The following is a 24,478-nucleotide window of genomic DNA, read 5'->3' on the forward strand; positions in this document are numbered from 1 at the left end:
GCCATCAAAAACAACGCAGGCTTCCGAGTGTGGGTCCTCTTCTTCCTCGTGATGTGCTCCTTTTCCCTGCTCTTCCTCGACTGGTACGACAGCTAGCCCACCAGGGCCGCGCCTGCGCCTGCACCACTGCCTTGGACACACCACGTGCCAGCATGTGTCTCATCTGCTGTGGAGCTGTGTAAGGTCTGAGGACTGGGAAAACACCGCCCCCAAGCCAACCTTTCGAACCTCTCAGGACCTGGAAATACATGGATTGCAAGTGCCCTTCAGGCCATTAGGAGCTGCACCTTCAGGACAGGCCACGAGCATGGTGGGGACTGAGCAGAGCAAGGAGATGGCAGGCCTCCTATCCCCATTATAGGCTCGGAGCCCCATCTCCTGCCCTTCCCACGCCAGTAGCTTCAGGGGAGAACATGCCTAATTTTGCTAAAGTCATCAGTTCTTATTTCCTTGTGGCATCTAATGTGTGCTGATAAGTGGCCATTTTGTCATAGAAAATAATTCACATCTGCCTTGTCAAGCTAATAAACGCAATTACAGCCACTTACTGCAGTCAGTGAGTCTCCACTGAGCCCCTCTGGCCACCACCTGGCTGGACAGGCAGGCTCTGGTGCCCTCCACTAGGCCTCTCTCCTGACCTGGCTCCCCAGCTTGTTAACAGCAAAGCTAGGGCCTAGAGGCACAGGAAGCCCCATTTCCTGCCACTGGGTCCTGGATGTTTGTGTTCCAAGAAGGGTGTGGACCTCCGAAGAGTGGACCTTCTGCATACTTGCCCCTCTAGAAGAGGCCATGGGGTTGCCTTTTGAGAACTAGAAGTGTGTGGCACATGGCCTACATCTGTGTACAGATGTATCTGGGTTGCACAATTCCTGCTGAAGCACATGAGTACAGACAGTCCAGTGTGCGGCTTAGGTACCCACAAGTTCTTTATTTGTAGAGTGAACATGAGAAGTTACATTGGGAGAGTTCACAGTGGGTAAAGGGCTACGTTAGAAAACACAGCGGGCCTGCCTACCGCACGCACACGGCCCGTGAGTCGGATCCCTCTACAGACAAGTTTTGGCACGTGTATTGCTCTTTCCGCATTCCTGGCAGTTTCCCAGTGCACTTCAAGCTCATGACTGTGTGACCCCTCCCCCTGTACTGAGCTCATGGCCTTTGTTTTAGAACACCTCAACAATAAATAATGTTGTCTCAGTAGCACACCTCAGGAAGCAGCAGTGGCGCTGATGGTGGCCACCATGCTTATTCACAAAGGTCTCAGACTATTTGCCATTTATTTCTGACCTAATAAAGAACACCGAGACTTCTGACATGCCCACCAGAAATAACACATTCTGAGAACATGGAAGAAAACAATCAGGAATAGCTTTTTCTATTTAATTGTCTTACACATTTAGTTTACCTACTGGTGATTTTGTAAACATATACTTTAATGTCAAGATTCAGATTGAAACATAAACATACTTTTCTTACAAAGATTGTGGACTTAGATATTCTATTTGCAAGGTGCCACATCAGCCCCCCACCAGCCGGCCTGCCCCTTCCCACAGCACAGGAGTCACATCTGTTCACAGAAGAAAAGCTAAAGTAGCCCTGGCTTACCCAAAATTACATTTCACTTTGCCCACTGGCTAATAAAACAAACAAACAAAAAAACAAACTGCACCTGCATTCAGGGCTGTACGTGCAAATATATTCATAACGGGAAAGAAAAGAGCCAGTGGGCTTTCTTCCTACCTAGCACATTACCAGCAGACAGCCCACCCACAGAGAAACAGGCTCGGCGACCCCCTGGCCCAGAGCCAGCCCTTCCCCACCCCATCCTTGTGCTCTGCTCAGGGGCCATACCAAAGAGAACCTCCCAGAATTGCCTGGCAGGGCGGCGTTGTGGCGCCCACATCCCCTTCTCTGTGCTGCTCAACAGTGCATGTTGACAGCACTGCCGCCAGTGAAAGCACAGGATCACTCTAGATATGGCTATGGAGTAAGGTCTGCAGATAGCAAAGGGGCAAAAACGAAAACAGGAAACCACCAAACGCACTGTTCTGATGGCCAGACCCCTAGCATAGTCAGTGCCGATTACCTTTTGACAGTATCCAGTGAATCCCAGGGAAGGAGCTAAATGAAGACTCCTCAGCATGGACAGTGGCATCCAGCTCTCTAAGCAGGGCTGAGATGCTCTTGTTCTTACGCCTGTGGGTGGTCCGCAGCAAGTTTTATTTGCAAAGCAGCATTAGCAAACAGAAGCAATTGCACCGTAAATGAGTAATCTCTAAATTATCGGTAATTATATTTAATGAAATGTCCCTCAAAGTCCCCTTGTTGCCTTCAAGTGACACATTATAAGGAACCTGCCCCGCTCGCTAAGCTGACTTCTCTGCAGCTTCGGTCTCCTGTTCAGACAGCTTCTCTTCTGACAGAACTGACATCCATGGCGAGACGGAGCGGGTGATGCTCTGCTTGGCCAGGTTGTAGTGGTTTATGACAGTGTAAAATTTCTCCCGGGCACTGGAGTCTTGCTCCGTGTAGTAGCTCTCCAAGCCTTCTGGGATGCACTGGGTGTTCTGTAAGACAGGAGGCCGTGGAGATGGCAGTAGATACAAAGGCATGCCAGCGTGTTCCCGAGTTACTGTCCCCCAGTAGCTCCTCAGCATCTCCCCTGAGCTTGCAGGAAGAAACGCTAGCATGGACAGAGGAGTGGGGCCTGCCCTCAGAGGGACAGCTGTGTAGAAGATGGCTGTGCTGCACTGGGTACCTGGGCTCCCAGGATAGGGGGAGCAGGCGGTGTGCCTCACTTCACACCCATCTATTAGAAGCAAGGTCACTTTGGACATGCCGACAGACAATCCAACTGAAGTAAGAGGAAGAGTTCTGAGGGAGGCTTTCTTTGGGGACAGTGAGATGGCTCAGTGGATAGCGGTGTTTGCTGTCAAATCTGGCAACCCTAGTTTAATCCTCAGGAACTCCCTGGTAGGAGGAGAACCAGCTCCTTCCTTCAGGTTATCCTTCAAGCTGAGCCATGCAATCAGCATAGCAGCCAGTGACTACATTTCTGACCTGCCTTATAGCCCTATAAGGCCATGTGACTAACACCAAGCCAAGAGAATCTGAATGGTTGTGACAAGCAGAGTTTGGGCTGGCTCCTAAAGAACAGCTATCCCCACCAGGGTTCACATCTCCCCTTCCCAGCCATCTCTGACTGCCCAGAGGACAAAACCCCAAAAGCCACAGGGCAGGGAAAGGTGGACCCAGAACTCCAGATGACAGACTCCCTATACTGCCTTCCATTTGGACTTCTGATACCAGAAATAAATATCCCGTCCTGTTGAAGACATTGTTCATGTCCAGCCATCCAGAGCTTGTCACACCAGGCCTGCACAGGTGGAAGTCCGAGACCCCCACAGTTGAGTTAGAGATGGGAACCTCAGCCAACACCTGTCATTGTCACTTGGGAGTTTTAGACCCAGACACTCATTTTTTTAAGCCTAAGGGTAGCTTAGCAGATCTGTGCGGAGGCCATCTATATTCCAGGTGTCTCCCTGTGGAGTCTGAGTCTAGCATCTCAGCCAAGGCCACAGCCCAAGTAGAAGAAAGCCCTTCTGGTTTTCACCCATGACACACAATGCTGAGCTGCTCTCCCCTCTCAGATGACCTAGGTCCTCCAGCTCCAAACCCAGGTTAGCTCACCAGTGTAGTGGGCAGGTAGCCCAAGATACCAGCCAGTAGTTCCTAGGAACTGCTGTTGCCTGAGTCTGAAAGCCAAGGGCAGGTTCACGGGACAACACAATTGGATGCCCTGCCCTAGAGAATGTTGTGCGGATCTCAAGCCTTCCTTCCTCTTGCAGTGAAGGAAGGGACTGCCATGTGCACCACACACAGGTTTCCTTTTTGCTACACCTAGGTCTGTAGAGTACTTCTAGGCCAGTTCTCTCACTGCGGGGGTTCATGCCATTTAGTCCGTATTATAGGTAGAGAAGTGGAGAGGCTTCGTGAAGCAGATAGGAGAACCACACAAGCAAATATGGGAACACAGCTCCAGCTGGGGCCTCCTGTCATCATTGTCCACCACTACAGATGGGCCACTCATCCAGGGTGTTGATCCTCGATTCCCCACCCAACTCAAGGCCATAAAGAAGGTGAAACAGACCTTTCCATCATCTCTACCCACAATGGGTCTGACCCGTTCTTTTCTAGAATCTGCCACCAGCATCTTCAGTCCAGCCAGCACTTTGAATTCCTGCCTTGGTACACAGTGTGCAGACCACCTATACTTCCTGGTGCATCAGCTCCTCACAGCACTCAGGGGGGCTCAGACTGCACAGTGGGAGCATGAGATGGCACACCTCTAACCCCTGGCTGCCAGGTTCAGAGACCCCATCCTAAAAGAGGACGGGGAAAGCTAACTGAGACATAAGGCACAAGACTTTGGCTTTGGCCTCAAGTGTGTGTGCATGCACTCGTGCATGTTTGCCACGTGGGTGTGAATGGAACCAGGATGCAGGGCGCTGTCTGCAGCGTGATCCTTACTCAGCCAGAGGCCACTAGAGCTGGGATGAAATACCACCCTCTGAATCCAGGTTTACTTGGTGTCACTCTGCTGCTGCTTTCGTCACAGGGCTGAGCCTGAAGGACATTGATGGAGAGAGGAGGCTATGGTCATGGAAAGCGGCCATCTGGGCAGATCTGGAAGCTACTTGTGGAGGGTCCTGTTCTTTCAGAGTGAGCCCTCTCTCCTAAGATCCTCTGCCACACAGAGCCTGCTATGGTGTAGGGTCTGGGACTGTGGGGAGTGGTCAGCAGGTTGCTAAGAACTCGGCACAGCCTAATCCACAGGCAATGATTAACTTAGCCCTGCTGGTCACTCACCAAGGTCTGACTGGCCTCCTCCTCAGGAGGGGTAGAGGGCAGAATGTAAAGAATCCTGGTAAAGCTGCTGACATGCGGGGCTTGTGGGTCATCAGTGTGGGGTCTGGAAAGGTTATGAATGGTGATAGCACTCAGGATCCTCTGAAAATACAAACGTTGTTCCAGCCTCAGGACCTCCCCGCTAACAGCTCAGGCTGCCCTGGCTGTCCCTCGAGCCTCTCCTCAGAAGTGCTTTCACCCCTTGTGAGGTAGATAATGATAGAAAGGGTCAGCCCCTGCCTGTGGAGAGGGGTCTCAGTAGCTCACTAGACCCTAAAGTATTAGAAATGCCTGCAGGGTTCTGGGAGCTCTGAGAGCTAGTTCAGAAGCGACCATAAAGCAATAGAAGGTACAGCAGCACCCCAAGGGCTAGCACTGCCTGAAGCCGAATGCTACAGACAAAACCGAGCTTTGGGCTTAGACCATAGTCCCAGCTGAGATCTCAAATGGTGTTTCAGAGCCCCGGTCCCCTTATCTTTAAAATAGGGCCAATGTGCCACACAGCCTGGCTGCTTTCGCTGTAAGGATGAAAGTCAGGGTGGGACAGCTCAGAAAGAAGCCAGGGTGTGGCCAAAGACGATAAACAGAGAAGATCAAACCCTCCAAGCACCCTCCAGAGTAGAGTGTCCTGACCCTAGCCCGGCACAAGGAAGCCCCTATGCTGCAGAAGAAAGTGGCTCTGTAGGCCAGCTAGGACTCTACAGCTGACCAAGCAAGCCCCTCTAGCCTGCAGCGCCACCTTCACTCTGTACTGACATATCCCCCCTTTCCAGTCCTTGGAGAAGTGGGAGGAAGGCTGCAGGACAGACTTCTGTCCAGTCTGGCACACACACAGCACAAGAGCCTGTTAAAGCGTTCCATGCATCCAAGACCTAAGGAGAAAGGTGTCGGGGCAGGCATGGGCATCGGGGGCATACAGGATATGGCCCTGCCATCCGGGTGCCTGGCTGGTACTGTCTGACACCTCTCACATAACATGGCCACCAGAAGATGCTGAAAGGCCCTCTGAGGGGCTGATGGTATCAAGAACCTCAGAAGGAGCTGGGGGCACAAGTCAGTCATGTGGAGAAAGGTTCTCACACACCATTTGAGTAAAAGAAATCAAAGGCAAAGCTTCAGGCACCTGTGTGGGTGTCCTAGAAGGGACACAACTGTCACATGGCCTGGGCAGGGATTACTGTAGAGTATGGACAGGGTCTCACTATGGCCCAGGCTGCTTCCATCTGAGTGCTAGGACCGAAGGTGCACACACATCACGACCTGGGCTCTGTCTGCCCTTTAGCTGCCTCTGCACTTCTCAGTGTGGGCCATTTGGCTGCTTGGTAGGATTCAGGCTTCTGGGGTTCCCTTCCCCCCAAGCATCCTGTCTAAGCAGATTCCCAGGGCTCAGCTGGTACCCTTACAGATGCCCCTAGATAATACATTAAGGTCATGGCCTTGGGCATGACAAAGAGCCTCTGAACCCTGGTTCCCATTGGTAAAAGAGGCACCCCTGCCTCTCAGGATCTCTAGGTGGCCATCCAGAGTGAGTGTGGCTCACACACCTTGTTACCAGCTTGTCTCCACCCTGGGTAGATGTGGAATGTACATGTACCTGAATGCAGGGAAGGAGGAAAGCCTCCCCCACCCACCTAGCTGTATCATCCAGTCCACCACCTGCCGCCATTAAATCACTGGTGGAAAATGTACAAGCCCACAGCAATGAACTTCCAGAACCGCCTATGGTGTTCTAGATTCCCAAGGGTGTGTGGACAGCAATCCTTGTAGGGCCTTTTATACGTGCAGATCCCCAATCTTCCCCCCGCCCCTCACTGCTAGGGATCTGATCTGAAGTCAGCATGGGACTGGGCCTCCGACTTCTTCATCGTCAGTCTTCTGCACCGGCTTCTCTCACAGAACTTGGGTTTGCTGAGTGGAACCAATAGTCTTACCGTCTCACTGTGCTGGGCAAGGATCCTGCCCCAGTCCAGAGACAATGAGCCAGGCAGAAAACTCAGGACAGCTCTGTGGTTGGTGGCGTGCTGGCCCTCCATCTCTGACAGCGGTTACAGTAAAGAGCTGTCTCCCACCCATCCTGTCTCCCAGAGGCGCCACTGTCCCCGATGATGTCAGCCTGAGTCACCCAGCTTCAGGCCAGGTGGTCCTCCCGGCCTCCCTAATTCAGTCTTCCTGTCTATCCACTGTCACACTGGTCTGCCTCTCCATCCCCAGTGTGTCAGCCATCCAGACCCTCTCTTCCCTACCTCACTGCAGCAGCCTCTTCTGTCAGCATACACTCTGCCTCTCCCAGTGTCCAGGTGACCCAAGGGGTCATCAGCACACCCCCTCTTCTGGGGCCTTTTGCTAGGAACTCAGGGTGCTGAGCAGTGTACCATCTCGCTGTACTTTGGTCACTCTTCCAAATGCCGCCAAGCATACCCCAGTCCACTCTATCCATCTTCTACTTTGCCCTATGTTCCAGAAGCTGCCCCAGTGTGGACCACCTTCAAGAAAGGGCAGACTCCCATACTCCATGCCAAGTCCTCCTCACTCAGTATACACATGCCTGCCCACCTGCCCATCTCATGTTTCTTGAACCAGAAGGCGTCGGTAAGGTGGAAATCTTTGCTCCTGCTTGTAGCTCAGCACCCTGAGCAACCAGCGTTCTCATGTGGCAGGTATCCTACAATCGCTACAGGAGGAAGGAAGGGCTGAAAGGCAGAAGCCCTAAAGGACCTTGCAGTGTGTAAGAGGCAGAGGAGGTCCTTCCTGTCTGCGGTAAGTGAGCCTTCAGCTCTTCTAACTTGCTCTGCCAGAGCACTGAAGTTTCATCAGCAAAACCCAGGCCCATCCATCCAGCAAGAATCTACAAGTGGTGCAGGCTAGCTCACACTCTCAGTGCCTGCTCCGTTCACATCTCAGCAGTGCCAAAGCCGGCACAGGACCATTTCCCATCAGCTCTGGACAGCTCAGATCCACAGTGAGTGAGACATGGAAGCCTCTAGCAAGTGGGCCACCCCTCTGCTCTGCTCCATCTCCTACCTCTGCCCTAGCCTCCCTTCCTTCAATTGTGCTTCCTTAGTCCTCTGTGTAAATGCATCTCTGCCAACAGCAGGCTCATGGGAAGGAGTCGTAGAAGCAGAGAGGACATTTCCACGTGTGTGGGTGCCAACATGGCCCCTGCAGCAGAACCCACAGGAGAACCCAAGAACAACCTGTAGGCAGGTAGTCCCCTTTGTGTGGCTTGGGGCAGGGCTTTCCTCTTGGGCATTGCACCCTACTCCCACCAGGTACTGAAGGGACGTGTCAGCTTGGCACTCTCTGCCCCCCTAGCCTGGGCAGGGGTGGGGGGAGAACCTCTTCCCCAGGGACAAGCCAGAGGTTTCCTTTGCCTAGCTGCCCAGGGAGGGTCTTCAGCGAGGACCCTCCTACCACTGAAGGTGCACAGCCTGCTGCTATATGACCCTAGGATCAGGGAGGAAAGAGGTTCAAAGGCATCCTGGGGGCTGGGGGTGGGGTAGACATTGCAAGGCCTTACCTTCAAGACAAACCCATCAGGGCAGGCGCGGTCATACTTGTACACTTTGTAGACGACCAGGAAGACGACACAGGTGAGGAAGGCCAGGGCAAAGAGGACCAGCACAGAGACCTGTGGGGAGAGGCAGAGAACGCCTTGGAACTGGGAAGACAGGTGACTGACAGGTGCAAGCAGTCACACACACAGAGGTTTGTGCACCTGCACAAAGAGCCTGGGGCATCACCTTTGACTGGTCATTTCAACACATTCACATGTCACCAAGTGTTTCGAGCATCCCAGGCTACGGGGAAGGCTCTGTGCAGACTCAGGAAAGCCCAGGCAACTTGGGCCCTTGACGGAGAAGTGAGGCTGGAGCAGGATCTCAACCCAGGCCACCTCACCCAGAAACACTGCCTGGCAGGAACTCACCCCACCAGGGAGCCAGTTGCCTGCCTCTCCTCTCGCTGCCCCTGCTCACAGGGCTGAGTCCTGGAGGTGCTGCACACCTGTAACCCAGGCACTCGGGAGGATCTGAAGTTCAAGGTCATTCCCAACTACATAGCAAGTTCAAGGCCAGTCGGAACTATTTGAGACCCTGCCTTAAGATAAAATAAAATTCTAAAAAATATAGCAGTGCTGGCAAGGTGGCCACTGTGGGTAAGGTGCCTGCCACCAAGCTTAATGGCCTGATTCAATCCCAAGGATCCATTTAGTAGGAGAAAACTGACTCCTAAAAGCTGACTCTCTCTCTCTCTCTCTCTCTCTCTCTCTCTCTCTCTCTCTCTCTCTCTCTCNCACACACACACACACACACACACACACACACGTAATTAATATTGTACTAATTTTTCATTTTTAATACTCTATTAATGTTTTTTAATATTAAAAAATCATAAAGTCAGGGCATGATGGCTGACAGCCTTACAGGTATCTAGAAAATGACAAAACAGAGTACTGGGAAACATGCTCCCAACCCCACAGGGACATACAGTGTGTTCAGCACAAGTGTCTGGGGCTGGGGCCTCATTTGGAAATGAGCTTTTACACGTGGGTGTGTTCAGATGAGGTCATTAGCTTGTCCAGTCTGACCAGTGTCCTTACAGGAACTGAGGAAGAGACACACACTTGAGGGAAGATCATGTTCCGATGGAGGCTAGAGTAATGCATCTCTACCACGCACCAGTCCCAGAGATGGTGGTAACTCCACAGCGGAACTCTGAGACAGTGTGTCCCACAGACACTTAACTTCAGACTTCTCTTGCCTCCAGAAACCTGAGAACATCTGGGGTTTCCCCACCTTGTAGTGGTTTTGTTCAGGCAGCCACAGGATTTGTGCTAAGGAGCACGGGCCTGGGACACCTTCCTTGAAGACAGTACCCATACAACACACATTTCTCCTGCAGATACCCCAACCTTTTTCAAAAGTCATTCTGTGTCTTTTCATTTCCCTACCCTTCAAAGCCCTGGCCAGTCTTCGGACCCCAGAGAGGGTTTGGAACACCCCAGCCTTGTTCTGAGCATCAGGAATATGGGCAGGCACCAAGTAACAAATCATAAGCTCCTTCCTGACTCCAGGGAATAGCATGTGTCCCAGCTTGGAGACCTTCATGATCTCCTCCCCTCCCCCACATACACATATCCATGAGACAACTGGTAATATTCTAGAACACAGAACAAAATGACTGAGTCAGATATCTGCAATTCCTCCAGGTTTGGGGAGTCTCCCTGAGGCCTTCTCTACAAGGATGAACAGACAGTTCACCTCCAGGAGAGTTAGACCACCAACCATTCACCCTTCAACCAACTGCAGGATAGAGGAACCAAAAGGCACCGGTGAGCCAGCCCTTCACAGCAGGGACTGGAAGGAAGATGACCGAGGAAGGGCACCCCTTGTCATCCTCAGTCTCTCATCTATGAAACAGAGGTTCCAGCCCCATGCTGATGTTTATGGTGAAGTCTGCAAGAGATCACAGGCAGGCACACAGTGGGCACACCAAGCCCTTTTAACCTAGTGTTATGGCCTCCATGCAAAAGCTGAAAAACCATGATGTCACACTTGGTTCATGACAGAGGCCTAGATATCAAAGAGGAAGCACCTTCATCTGGGACATCAGGACACCAGGGGAGCTAGGAACCCGGGAAGGGCCATGAAGGAAGAGATTCGGAAGCTTTTCACAATGGCCCAGACCCAGCACAAACCAGACTCAATCGTGACTGTGTGTTAACATCATGGGAGTCCCACCCAAAGCAGTGACAGCAACTATCAGGAATGAGAAATGGACATTGCTGAATGGTGCCCAAGTATTCCTTGTGGTTGGCCTGAGTGGAAGCCATGGGCACAAACAGAAGGTCCCACTTATGGGCAAAATTCCTGAAACCTGGGGCTACTGAGCTACCATTTAGGTTTGTATAGTAAAGTGTTCTCCTAAAATGCTTATTATTGAAGACTTGGTCAGCAGCCAGTAGAGCTACTGAGGTGAGCGGGTAACTGTATGGGTGCCAGCTTTATCAGAGAGTTTCTCCATGGATAAGTTCATAGCTGAATAGACTCTCAGGAGGTGGGGCCTGTTTAGAACAAGCGAGCACTGGGGAGGAAAGGGGGGCTTTGAAGGGGCATCTTGTCCCTGGCCCCTTGCCTCACCCCAACTTCCTGGCTGCCATTCATGAACAGCTAGGCCTCACCCGACCCTCTCCATTACGATGCTTTGCCTCTGGACAGCAATAAAGGTTTTCCACATTCAAACAAACAAAAACATGGGCTCGTTATCCCAGCACTGGGAAGACAGAGACAGGAGAATATGGTCACCCAACCTAGCATAGCCGGTGATTTTCCAAGGCAGAGAGAAACCTGCTCTCAATAAAAGGGTGGCCAGGGGCTGAGGAATGACACACGAGGTTGCTCTCCTGCCTCCACACATACACAAGAAACAACAGCAAGATCCCCAGTGTTGGTTCAGTAGCACGAACTGGATTGAGAACCTTGGAACCTACAAAGGACCTTGGGATGGGAAGACAACCTGGGTTATCCAGGTGAACCTTCATCGCCTCATCAGTGTCTTCCTAAGAGTGTCAGGGTGAGCTGGGCATGGTGGCGCACGCCTTTAATCCCAACACTCGGGAGGCAGAGGCAGGCAGATTTCTGAGTTCAAGGCCAGCCTGGTCTACAGAATGAGTTCCAGGACAGCCAGGGCTACACAGAGAAACCCTGTCTGGAAAAAAAAAAAAAAAAGAGTGTCAGGGTGATTCGGGGACAAAGTAGAGATGGGACATGGGGGAGAGTGGAGTGAAGGAACAGATCCCCGGAGCACCATCATAACCTAGGCTGGCACACAGCCCACCTCTAAATGAGTACTTCCTAGGCAGGCCTCTGGCACCTAGAACCAACCCAAGAATTGTCCACTCAGCAGACACAGCATGAGCATGGCTTGCAGGGGTTCAGGTATTGATTAAATTTATATTTAATTAAATAAATATTCTCACACACAGGCTGGGGCCATACCAACTATAGCTTTTTCCTTCACATCCTGAGGAGACTTAGAGAGCCACAGGTTTCCAGACCAGCTGACCCCTACCCTCCTCAGCCAGGAACAAAAACCTAGAGATTCCCTTACCGAGAAAGGAGTTGACTCACAGAGAGCTGCCCCCTGGGCCATTTCTCTCCCAGGTGCAGGGGATATATTGCCTGCGTCCACTTTTCATTTTGAGACAAGGCCTTCTTAAGTTGCTCAGGCTGGCTGGGAACTGGCAGTCCTCTTGTCCGGGCCTCACAATGGACTGGAATTTCAGGCCTTTCCATGAAGCCCACCTACCGCCATATTTCCAAATCAGGCAAATGTGTGTCAAATCAGGAGGAAAAAAAAAAAAATAATACAGCAAGGAGTACATAACAGACTGACTAGACATGTCTCTAGACCAAGCCTGCCACCGTTTGCTGTTCTCTTTATGAAGAGGCCTGTGAGACCAACGTGCCTTCAGCCCAGAAGGTCCTACCCCTTCCCAACTTAGGAAGCCCCGAGTAGTCTGCGAACCTTCTCAGGTGATCTGACACGAGCTAGCCAAAGTGTCTACCTCAAGAGCTGTCGGAGCAGCCTGCAGGTTCCACTGCATCACCCTTGTGTCAACTCAGTACAGGCAAATAAGCAGTGTCACAAGAGAGACAGGACACAGAGGCAGCTCTGACTACTCTGGAGACCTCCTGGAGGAGCATCGGCCTCCAGGGATAAAGAGTTCATTGGGAGGCGAGGGAAAGGGGAGGTGAAGATCAGAGTGGCCTGCAGTATCAAAAACAAGGTGACTAGCTGCATCACGACCCGCCAGGAGTGGGGACATGAGCGAGCTGACTGAGCTGCCCGTTGACTGACAAGTCCTCAGTGTAGCAAGACCCCAGGAAGCAGGTCCATGTGGCTAGGCATCAGGGAAATGCAAATCACACCAATTGTAATGGCTATACCAAGAGCTGTCCATATCTAAAGGAAACCCTGGAATCCTGATAGCAAAGAAAAATGATGGCCCTGATACAAGAAACAGTGGCAGTTCCACAACAAAAATCACCAGGGCAACCAGCAATCCTACTCGTGGATACTATTCCCCTACAAGAATAAAAAAAGACCTTCAAGCAAAAGTTTATACAAAAACAAACAAACAAAAAAAACCCCACAGTATGGCTGAGTGGATAAATAAAATGTGGTATGTCCACACAATGGAATATTACTTGGCCTTCAAAAGGAATGAAGTTCTGATTCATGCTACAACAAGTGAACCTTGACAGTGTGATGCTGAGCAAAAGTCAGACATGAAAGCTTTGCACAGTGTATGGTCCCACTTCTGTGATGGGTCCCGACAAAGGACACCGTGGGAGCAGAAAACTGATCAGTGGCTGTTAGGGGCTGTAGGGAGGTGGGGTTCACTGCTTCATATGTCTGGGTCAGCTTTTGAGATAATGAAATGTTCTGGAATTTGACCATATGATAGTTGGCAACTGTTCAATGTCACTAAACTGTACTTTGAAATGGTGAGTTCTATATCTGTATTCTAGCACTATTTTTAATGGACCAGAGGAAGAAGGCAAGAGTCTGAGTGTGTCCCTGGATGCTGCTATCCCCGAGTCAGAGCAGCCCTGTGCAGGAGGCCAGCGGGATCTGAAGAGGGTTTTCTAGAAAGGAACAGACTGTCCCTTGGTGAGACTAAGGAGGAGAGGGGGCTCAGGGTGTGACCCAGTGAGGAGAAGGAGGAGAGGGAGTTCAGGTGTGACCCCAGTAAGAATGATGAGGAGAGGAGGCTCAGGGTGTGACCCAGTGAAGAGGAGAAGGAGGAGGAGGAAGAGGAGGAGGTGTTTAGGTGTGACTCCAGCAAGGATGATGAAAAGAAGAGGCTCAGGGTGTGACCCAGTGAGGAGGAGGAAGAGGAGAAGGAGGAGAGGGGGTTCAGGTGTGACCCCAGTAAGGATGAGGAGAGGTGGCTCAGGGTGATCCCAGTGAAACAAGGAAAGGTGCTTATACCCAAGTACTGCTCAGCATCTCCCCCAACTTAGCCTTCTGCCTTTCACCAAAGTGTCAGTCTATGCATGGGTTACTGGCATCCAACTGCCAAGCCACTGGCTCTTGAAGCACTTACCACCAGGCACAAACCAGCAGAATCCCAGCCAGGAACAGCCGGAGAGACACTCATAACCACACTGACACGGAGTGGGTATCTTAGGATGTGGGTCTGAGTCCTGTGTCCATCTCTGTTACAGCTGACCTTGGGCCTACTCCTTAACAAGAAGATCAAGGGCAAGAAAAACAAGGCTCACGAAGGGCCCAGGCTGAGGAGGTCGATGGTGCTATGTCACTTACAGTTTCTGTCCTCCATCCCTCGGGGGAAGGGAAAGGAAAGAAACCTTTTGCTGACTAATGCAGTACAGGAAAGGAAAGAAAAAAAATCCCTCTCAGAGAATGAATCTTGAAACCTCTAAGTGTTTACAGAACTGAATATTTTAGGTATCACAGAGAAGAGGCAGACACCCCAAGGTGATAGTGAAGTTGGGAAGAAGCCCCTGACCCCATAGCTAGACCCAGAATCTGTGGATTCTACAGCTGCAGGTCTGGGTGGTCCCAGCTTCGGGTCATCAGGACATTTAAACAAGTTTATAAGGTCTCTCTTGCTACCATGAATGAAGACCCTCCACCCCTATACTCTGCTGGATGTAGAAAAATTGCATCACCATTTATAAACAGTTAACAAGTGTGACTTAGAACCTGCCATGGGGATTATTAGAGTGTACGGAGCAGGCACACCGGAACCTCAAGGTCATTAAGGACGAGAGAGGAAAAAAAAACAAACCACCCACAGAATCGTTTGCAACGGCATGCCAAGGGACACCTGCACTGCAGCATTGGCTGCCAGCACTGAGGACCATCCTTAAGTGGCCTCTCCCTAAGATATCCTCCCGGCTCTTTGCTGCCCTTGAAAGGTGGCCATGTGCAGGGCTGGCCTTAGAATTTCTCAAGGCAGTGCCAGAGAGGGCTGTGGCTCCATCCCCAAACCCTTCTTAACTGGATGGGAAAGGAAGAGGATGTGGACCTCAGGAGACTCAGCCCTCTTCAACCAGACAGCCACAAAGCACAGGGAACAGAAGAGAACCTGCCAGAATGTTCCCTGAGTCTGCCTCATTGTGGAGCATCCGTCTCCCAGACATTAAGCAGCAGCCCAACAGCCCATTACACACTACCTGCACACATGAGAAAGCACAGTTTTGTTTTGTTTTGTTTTGTTTTAATGTTTAGGTTTAGCTCATTTGAGCAACATCCTAGCCTACATTTACTCTCAGTGTAAAAACACCTCTGATTAATTAAATGGCTGTTCTCCCCGTTGACTCAAGCCTCATTGGAAGCCTGGGCTTTTGGCTGCCACAGGGTGATTCATCCTGCTATCCCTGTGTAGCAATCTTAGGAAGCCTACCCCATCCCCTGCTCCAGTTACCTAGCAACCAACCCAGCAACCTTGCAGCCAAGAGATTAACCCTCCAGTGACAACAACCACAGTGTAATATGCGGAAAAAGACACTTGGTTTCAAGGGTGTCCTCTGAAGTTGAGATGGGCACACCTTAACAATTCAAATAAAGGACAAAGAGGCTCACATGTGCGCACAAGGTCTAAAATGCAGGATCTCCTTCCCTGGATTCACACATAAGAAGAAAGGATCCAAACTATTACCTTCAGGATGGTATGCTGTTCCTAATCACCGTGGGAATAATCAACCCCTGGTGGGAAACTCAGAGGGTGTTCCCTGATTCCAGACATCCTGCTCCTTCCACAAACCCTCATGTTCAGGAAAGACTGCCCAACCTTTAGTCAACTGATGCAGTTATGCACAGAAGGCACGGGGCCTATTGTATGTGTGCACTCAGGGACAGGGAAAAGATCACTAAGTCTTAAAGGCCAAGAGAATGTTCCAGAAGGATGGACAATCTTAGCATCTCTAAAGGGCTCCAGCCCTCCAAATGTCTCTGCCTCTGTGCCAGGTGGTGCCCTCCATTAAGAAAAGCACAGAACCTCAGGAGACACTAATCCAACTGTTGAACTGGCTAAAATGTATGTTGCCTGGGTGGAACCTTACGGAACTCCCATGGTCCTTAGGGACTTTACATGGTCCATGTAAGGAACTAGTTTTCCGGTTTCAAAGCATCTCAGAGCTGACAAAAGCAAGAGATGCCCTAAGAACATGGGTCAGTTCTCTAAGTCGTTCTCCAGTGCCCTCGGGACACTGCTCATCTCAGTGGGCTCAGAGGAACCAGCCCTCACAGCTGAGTTGTGGGGATCCTACCCTGCATCTGCCATTTCCTGACTAAGGCTTGTCATCTGCTGGCCCTGTGGCAACTGTCCAAGTGTCCCCTATAGAAAGCACATATCCATCCGTGGCCCAGTAATAAGGCTAGATCGGGAGAACTACCTGGCTATTAAGGAGCCTACAGGGACACCCTTCCAATCATGCCAAACCCTTCCACAGGAGTCTACCAGAATGATGGATGAGTCAGTCACTCACTTACTTAGCCAGATCTTACTGAGAGTGCGGTAAGTGCCAGAGAGATGGTATCGAGGACTCTGACAGTGCTGGCACAGGCTACTCGTAAGTGCTGTCTGCACACACAGGCCCTACACCTTCATTTTTGGCCAATATTCCTTTCTCAGGAGACTGCTAGGGCCTGGTTTCTTGTTTCAAGGTCACGAGCCAGGTTAAGAAGCCTCTGCTTCATGAGACCAATTCTTCAGTGCCTGCTCGGGATATCAGATCACAGGGTCCATGCCCAGAGAGAGGTACAGTCTAGTCCAGCTTCTTAAAAGAGCACAGCTGGAGGGGGTGGGGCTGGGAGTTGTGACACAGAAACAAAACGTCAGAGGAAAAAAAGACACTTGTCAGGGGTGTCATTCAGCTCTGCTGACAAGTTAGAGTAGGAAGGAGACCTGGGTTCTGGTGGGGGAAGCGGGGGGCAAGGCAGCAATTTGTAGTTGTAGGACAGGGTGTAAGTCAGCAGAGGAAAGGGGTGTGGTGAGTGGCACCCTTGCAAACCTGTGTCCTCCAATGCCACAACCCAAGAGCAGGCTTCCTGAGCTCAAGTTCTGTTCCAGTCTCCCCCTGTTTAACATGGAGAGAGGGATGACATCGTACTTCCTGAATCATTTGTGGCATCAACAAGAAAAAAAAAAAAAGCTTGTGTCTGGAAGCACCACCTCCTGGCAGAGGGCAGCAGGAACTGGGGGGTAAGCTCACCTCTGCGAGCCCCAGTGTGAAAGGAGAGAGGGGGACAGATTCCTGCCTGGAGCTGGAGCTCAGAATCCTGGGCATTCATAATGGAAGTACCAGTTTTAGAACCCAAGATGAGGGGAGTCCCAGCCATCCTGGGGGTGAGTCATAAAGAAGGCACAGAAGCTAGGCTTAGGGAAACACTGATGACCGTGTGTGAGGCCAGGCAACACTGCAGCACAGAGCAATCCTCTAGCGGGTCCCCACTGTATCCAGTATCTTCCCAGACACCTGGGAGAAAGCGAGAGAGGTGAGGTAGGCCTCCCGAGAGCAGCAGCCTGCCACGGGGATGGCAGAGACTGTCTGAGGCCTTCCTGGGTCTTCTGAGCCCTAAGGTTCTGGGCAACAGAAACCAGGTAACCATGCAGAGGCCCAGCCATGACTGCCAAGAGCCCTGGGGCCAAATCTGCGTCACTTGTGCCTTAGGCAAGGGACCTAGGGACCCGTCTCAGGTGAGCGTGTGAGAAAAACACAAACCAAGAATGCCAAAGGGGACAGAGCCTGGCACACGGAGACACCTAACAGATGGAGAGGAGATTTGGCTACCACACGACTGTGATGGGGACAAAAAAATCCAGTCAGACATAAGAAACCAGGACATGTTCAGGCAAGATGACATTCAGACAGTGTGGCTTTGACATTCAGTTCTGCTCCTGTATCTGATCCCAAGTACCCATGATGCTGATGGGCAAAAAAAAAAAAAAAAAAAAGTACAAAGATGGCAACCATGCTGATCCCATAGTAGAACAGAGATGCTGGCCTCAAGTCAATCCATCTTAATACTGGTCATCCACCTCAAACATGTTAAGAGCCACCCCTTGATCCAGGAAGAGCAGCTCAGCATACCAGATACCCTTCCATACCCACAGGGAAGCAGGCCCCTATTGGGAAAGCATATCCGTTACTAGCAGGGAAGAGGAAGGAGGCTAGAAAAGTCAGATGCATCACCTGTGCCTTAGGCAAGGGGCCTAGGGACCTGTCTCAGGTAAGTATATGAGAAAAACACAAACCAAGAACACCAGAGACACAGCCTGGAACACAGAGACACTCAACAGATGGAGTGAATACCTGGGTACCACACAACTCACTGGCCAGCATCACCAGGGACACAGAGGATAGTTACACTCATGGAATCCACTGTACCAGGAAGACCCAGAGCATGACTACAAGAGACACAGTGTTGTCATAGCCTATGAATACTGTACCAGGAAGACCCAGAGCATGACTACAAGAGACACAGTGTTGTCATAGCCTATGAATACTGTACCAGGAAGACCCAGAGCATGACTACAAGAGACACAGTGTTGTCATAGCCTATGAATACTGTACCAGGAAGACCCAGACAGCAGTGAGAAGCAACAGGAAGCAGAAGGGAGTTTGTATTACAAACTTCATGAAACCACTCTGCTTTGCTGGATTCCCTTGCAGCTATGAGCTAGGGTTGGTCCCCAAGCCTGTCTTCTATAATTCCCATGATCACCCAAGAACTAAACAAGAGATAACATAGATGCTCTACAATTTGCCAAGAGTGTGGGTCTGCACCAGGACACCCATGAATAGATTCGATGACCATCCATTCATCCAAGACCACTTATTAAGGTCTGAGGATGGCTTCCAACTAACCCCTTTGAATCTGGGCCTCGGGCACCATTTTTATTTTCTCTTACATCTTTCCTGAAGAGTGAGGCTGCCAAGATACCAACATCCCAGTTGGTTCCTCAGCAGTTTAGAGGACATGAACCCTTGTGGTGAGGAAGGCTCCTCCTACCAGAGCTCACTGGCACTTCAGTCCTTTCAGCGGCCATTGCCGGGGGTAGCAGAAGGTGAAAAAGGATTGGAGGTTGAACACATGGGTTCTGCAGCCAGGCAGACTCTAGTCATGGCTCTGCCATAGAGAGCTGGGACCAATAAGCCTGCAGTCCCCCACCCCATGAGGTGGGATGCAGAAGAGCCTAGCACCCAAGAACTACAGAAGACAGGCTTAGAGACCAACCCTAGTTCATATGGGAGACCAATCCAATGAGTAGTATCTGCCCCACCTCCATGATGTAGAATGTAGGAGAGAACCCTGTTCATGTGACAGCCCTTGGAGGAGCTTACATAGGTACAGAGCCCTGCCTGGGTAGGTAGGCATAAGTGTCTTGGGCTGTCTGCTTCCTCCCTGCAACTGTCAGGCAAATATTTCCATGTTTGGCAAATGTCTGTTCATGTTTATTGTCTTTGCCTAAGTTCATGGGTAGGTTTTCACTGTTATAAAAATAAACAATATCTGATTATTTTGGAGGACAAGGCAAAGGAAAAGGAAAAACTTAAAAAAAACAAATGAACAAAAACCATGGAGAGCCACCAGGTTGGGACTGGAAACTCCTGGGTCTGCAGAGCCTGGATAAGTAGAATCACATCCTGTTCCTAAAAGAGCTCTCTGCAGTCTGGCAGATGCCTCCTGACCTCAGGGCAGCGGCTCAGCCTGGACCACTCACCTTAAACCTCTCGGTGACACCCTCGGTGATGCTGACGGTGAACTCGGCTATCTTGGGAGGACGCGCTTTTCCTTTTTTGCGGTCAGGTTCATATTCAGTCTTAGTTTTCACCACGACCTTAGCCAGGAAACAGAGAGGTATATATGGTCAGCAGTAAGCCAGATGTGTTCAGACACATCTGCCCTGAGCAGGTGGGTCTGGGACTGTCAAGTTCAGAGATACCCACCGTTCCTCCAGGCAGTGAGAACAGCTTCCACGGAGAACTCTCCATGCAGGTGCTTTAGGAGACATTGCCTATTCATGGTTCTATAGCGGCCCCAGGAAAAATACAGAACTGGGGGGAGGTCAGAGAGGTGATGCTCTCTGGCCATGGCCACAGGAATAATGGCTGGCAGAGAGAGCGCCCACTGGAGAAGAGCCTGGGTTCAGAGTGTGGAGAAGACACCTCTCCTCTCTTACTGGCACTTCTGTGCCACCCAGCTACTGGAGATGTCTGTCACTGGGAGGGACCTGAACACAACCGCCTAGCATCTAAGAACCAGGGCCTGGAAACAAACTGCCCTGGGAGCCTCTTGAACTGAAGAACACTGAAGGGTCTCTTTTTCTTTCTTCCCCCACCACTCTCTACTGGGAACCTGGGAACCCATTCATCTGCCCTGCACAAACTTCCCTGCAGCCCTGCCAACTTGACACCAACCTGGGAACCCATGCTACATGCTACATGCTACAGGGACATTCCCATCTTGGTCTCCCCAGCTCTGCCTCTGTTGGGAGACCCATTGCCTTTCTGTTTCCCTTGGACAGGGAGAGTGAGGTCAAGGGGTTACCAGCCTCTAATCCCCAAACTCACTCCACAGAGCAGGTGCCGAGGAGTGGCTACGGGCTGGGAGAGAACCAACCACCCCCTACACTTCCCCTGTAGGGAGAATGTCCTTCGTTGTTCCGTGGTTTAGGAGACACCCACTTGTCCTGACAACAGGACAAGGAGAACTGAGTGACTCGGGACAGGCCCAAAACAAGTGACTGGGGGGGCTCTCCACTCCAGCAATGACCTGTGGAACCAGCCTCAAGAGTGGTCTTAGTGAAAGCAGTCTATACATGTCATTGAGACAGAGAGCCCTGAGCTTCAGTGTGTACTAGCAAGTTTTACTCCCGGCATGCCACTCCTGAAGGAGACAGAGGTGTATCCACCCCTTGAAGGCATTATATTCCAAGGCAGCACTGAGTGCTGGCCTGCCATCCTCACATGCCAGCGGCGCCCATGTAGCCTTGTGACCTTGAGCACATTGTTGGATATACTTCACTTGACCGTGAGTACAGAAGGCTTCTTCATATCTTATTCACATCTGGAGGCTATAAGGCCCGTGACATCCGGAACTGTAAGAGCGAGGACATCTGTGGTCACTTAGCCCACCTAAATTCAAACCGTGTCTACCACAAACTGACAGGTGACCTTGGACAGGTCTGTTAAAACTCTCTGGTCTAGCCCTTCATTGCTGTGTCTGTCAAATGAGGGCAGTGGTAGTGGTTGCCTCCCAGCGATGTGGGCATGTTGAAGTTTAACCTGTGAAGTACACAGGACCGAGCCTGGTGTGGCAAGTGTACCTAACTGATGTCAGGCAAGGCTATGTCCCTGATGTGAATGGCAGCCCTCAGCACCAATGCATATTCTCAGGTGGGCACAACCTGGCTCTCAGAAGTCACATCTCTCACCTCCCTGAATCTTGTCAAGTGTGAGAGGTGTCCAATTATAAGCAGAGTGGACTCCACAGCAAGGCTAGAAACTTCTGGGAGGCCGGTGACCTTCAGCACAATGACCTTGGGTAAACTTGATGAACTCTGAGAATCTGTCTCCTCTTTGGTGACTGTGGAAGCCTTCTAGCTCACGGACCAGTTCCCACAGGGATCCCCTTCTCTGGAGCATCCCCATCAGTTACCTCAAGAGAAGAGAGACTCAGTAGCTTACAGAGCCACCTAGCCTACTCCTGAGCAACAGGACTGGCTGGCAGAATGTGGGAGGTGCCTGAAGCCCTCCTCCCTGGAGCCGACCATGCCAGGCAGTTCTGGAATGGATCACACTGAGGGCAAAAGAGGATGCTTGGGCCGAGCAGAGGGAATCACCTGATAGAGGTGCTGCTTCAGGACACAGAGATCCTGGCACAGGCTTCTAGTGCTCCTTGGCTGAATGTATTAAGGCAGGAGGGTTCAGGAGATAAGGACCAAGCCATAGGGTTGAGGTCAAAGACTCAACAGCCCTGTTCTTCCTATGAAGGCCAGTCTGGATCAACAGCTGTGGCACAGGGTACACAGGTTCATGCCACTCTGTGTATGAACAGCTGATCTTCCTTTCCTGAAGGGAACACTTGCTGGCAGCCCCTTCCCTGCTCCCAGGTTGCCATCTCCCCACCCCACCCTCGGAAAAGAAAGAAAGAAAGAAAGAAAGAAAGAAAGAAAGAAAGAAAGAAAGAAAGAAAGAAAGAAAGAAAGAAAGAAAGAAAGACCAGACAATAGAATTAGGGTAATGAAACCACTTTGGGAAGAACCCAAATTTGGGGTTTTGTGAAAGAAGCCCCCGAGAGCCACCATTGAAGACCCAGTGCAGGTCCCTTCTACACCCCATTCTACTGCTGCCCAATGAACACAGAGCCTGGAGCCAGAGCCTCGTTATCGGGAAAGAAATGAAGACAATAAATGTAAAGCATTCAGGAATAGTGTACAAGCTCCTTTGTGTGCTGGGACTGTAGATGCAGGGCGTGTAGCTTTACATGAGCGTGTGGTGATGCTGTCATCTACTTTAAGGGTAGAATTTGCTTTTAAACGTTATGGCTTGAAAATGATACCCCGCTGGATGTAGTGTTTAAGAGAGGAGTCTTTAAGTCAGGGGGGAAAAAATACCATCAGGATAAAGATGGTCCTGGTTACACTAGCATTGCCGAGCTCGGGCTCAGATCTGGAGATGTCACAAAAGGAACAAAGAGGAACCAGCACACACCCAGTGAAGCGAGTGGAGCTGAACCCCCCCACACACACAAGGAAAAAGCAAGGACCAGCTCCCAGAGATCACTCCTGACCCCCCAGACTACCAAACCAACAAAGAACGCGCTCACAAGACTGCCCCCCAATCAAGAGGGGGACTTCCACTGAGGAGTCTTGCCGAGACAAAGGTGTCATCTAAGGCGCGGGGGGGGGGGGTGGTGGCGCTCCAGCATCACCAAACCCATAATCACGAGGGTACATTCTGCTCTCCCTGCCTTCCTCCTCCTGGCTGAGCCCGCCTCCACCTCTCTACGCGCACAAGGCGTTTCTTTTGTTTCAGTTGCAGCCGAAGATTTAGGGGTGCACACTCAGCAGCGCGGGAATGTCGGGGGCTCATACCTTATCTGGGGGTGGGAACTGCAGCTGGTTGACATCGAGGGGCGTCATCAGAGGAATGGTGTCGAAGCCATCCTCCAGCAGTGGCTGCTTGGTGCCCTTCTCTGCGAAATTGTTCCCCAACTTCACCATGGTTGCGAAAGACACGAGGCTGCGGCCTGCGGAGGGAGGGCCGCGCGGTGGTCAGGGCAAGCGGTAGCCCGGCCGGGGCGGGGCACAGCCAGAAGGACTCCGCACACCCACCCGCTGTCCCCGCGGCCGCCGTCCCCGCCTGATCTCCCCAGAGAGGTGGCAGGGACGCGGCGATCTAGCCAGACCAGAGTCTCAGGCTGTGTATTGACTAACATTTCTAGACTCCCATCCCGCAGGGCGCATCACGGCCGGGTGAGGGGACGCCACCCGTGCCCAGCCTTTCTGGACGCGTACCCTGTCGGGTGGCACTGGTCTCCCGCGGCCCTCTGCTTGAGAGATGCTCCTCTGCCCGCCCCGTTCGCCACCCGCACTCACCCCACGCCCGGCTCCGGAAGATCTGGGCTCCAAGCGCGCTCCGAGGCTCCGCGTCGCCCGCTCCCGCGCACAGCAATGGCGGAGGCGGCGCCGCGGCCGGGGGATCGGCGATTGGGCTCTGTGCCTCCCGCCTCCGCGCGCCGCCTCCTTCCTGCCGTTCCCGGGGGCCGCGCGCGGGAGTGCGCGTGGGGCCGCGCCGATGCGCCTCCGCCTTGACGCAGCGCCGCCCGCGCGCGGATCGGTCGCACAAAGGAGCACGCGGCTGCGGTGGGGGTCCCCCGGGGACCCCGCGCGCGCCCGGACCGGAGGAAGGAGAACCTGAGACTCCCGACGCCCGACTAAGGGAATACCCGAGCGGGCTGCGCAACCCTGGGGTGGCGGCCGAGCGCGAGGCGATTGGGAGGAAGGAAGGGAAGGAGGGAGGAGGAGATGCTGGGAAACCAGGGGGCCCCAAAGGTGGATGAAGACAAGGTGCCTGCCCACTGTCAATCAGATCTGAGAATTCTGAAGGATGACAAAGATTTTCAGAGGACAGTGTAGGTGATAGACCTCGGTGGCCCTTAGCGTGAGGCTGGGTGGGAGAGAGAAGGAAAATGAGGGCGGGTCCCTATAAAAAGAGGGAGGTTGCAGGATGTGAGGTAGTGCTGTCCCACTAGGGATGCATGCCTAGAGTGTGGGAACAAGAGGACAGGTGTTCAGAGCTTAAGGTTCTGCGCAAGAGAGGCAGGGAAGCCAAAGCTGTCTGTGGTCAGGGCGGAAGGGAAGGTGGGAATCTCCCGACCGCAGTTGCAGTCCGCATGGATAGCATAGAGACCCAAAAGGAAGAATGAGGTTCTAAGCTGCCCGGTGCCCCAGGAAACTGTCGCAGCCACCCTGATGAAGGCCACTGCACTTTACAGACCTCTAGCCGGCCTTGCTTGCAGGATGCAGGAT

General features: G+C 51.9%; 2 protein-coding genes across 3 annotated transcripts in view; one reads left to right on the forward strand and one right to left on the reverse strand.

Annotated features, from left to right (window-relative positions):
• Stx18 (syntaxin 18) overlaps positions 1-1,479 on the forward strand; it is a 93,011-nt gene extending 91,532 nt beyond the window's left edge. For both annotated transcript variants that reach the window (XM_021210435.1, XM_029544910.1), the window contains exon 11: positions 1-1,479. In XM_021210435.1, the coding sequence (XP_021066094.1) occupies positions 1-96 (96 nt within the window). In that variant the 3' untranslated portion in view covers positions 97-1,479.
• On the reverse strand, positions 904-24,065 carry Nsg1 (neuronal vesicle trafficking associated 1). The gene is made up of 5 exons (XM_021210438.1): positions 23,546-24,065; positions 23,042-23,196; positions 19,667-19,783; positions 8,426-8,536; positions 904-2,567 (listed from the first exon to the last, which is right to left on the reverse strand). The coding sequence occupies exons 2-5, from the start codon at positions 23,168-23,170 to the stop codon at positions 2,367-2,369; spliced, it is 558 nt and encodes a 185-aa protein (XP_021066097.1). The 5' UTR covers positions 23,171-23,196; positions 23,546-24,065; the 3' UTR covers positions 904-2,366.
• Positions 24,066-24,478: the final 413 nt, after the last annotated feature.

The sequence above is a fragment of the Mus pahari genome, chromosome 13 (assembly GCF_900095145.1).
Source record: "Mus pahari chromosome 13, PAHARI_EIJ_v1.1, whole genome shotgun sequence".
Classification (NCBI taxonomy): Eukaryota; Metazoa; Chordata; class Mammalia; order Rodentia; family Muridae; genus Mus; species Mus pahari.

Bases quoted from the DNA above. Each gene is read 5' to 3' on its own strand.
- Nsg1 (XM_021210438.1), bottom strand. From the start codon at position 23,170: ATGGTGAAGTTGGGGAACAATTTCGCAGAGAAGGGCACCAAGCAGCCA. The intron at 19,784-23,041 runs GTATGAGCCCCC...TTCCTGGCTAAG, and splicing joins AGTTCCCACCCCCAGATAAG to GTCGTGGTGAAAACTAAGAC. The intron at 8,537-19,666 runs GTGAGTGGTCCA...CTCTCCCCACAG, and splicing joins GTGTCACCGAGAGGTTTAAG to GTCTCTGTGCTGGTCCTCTT.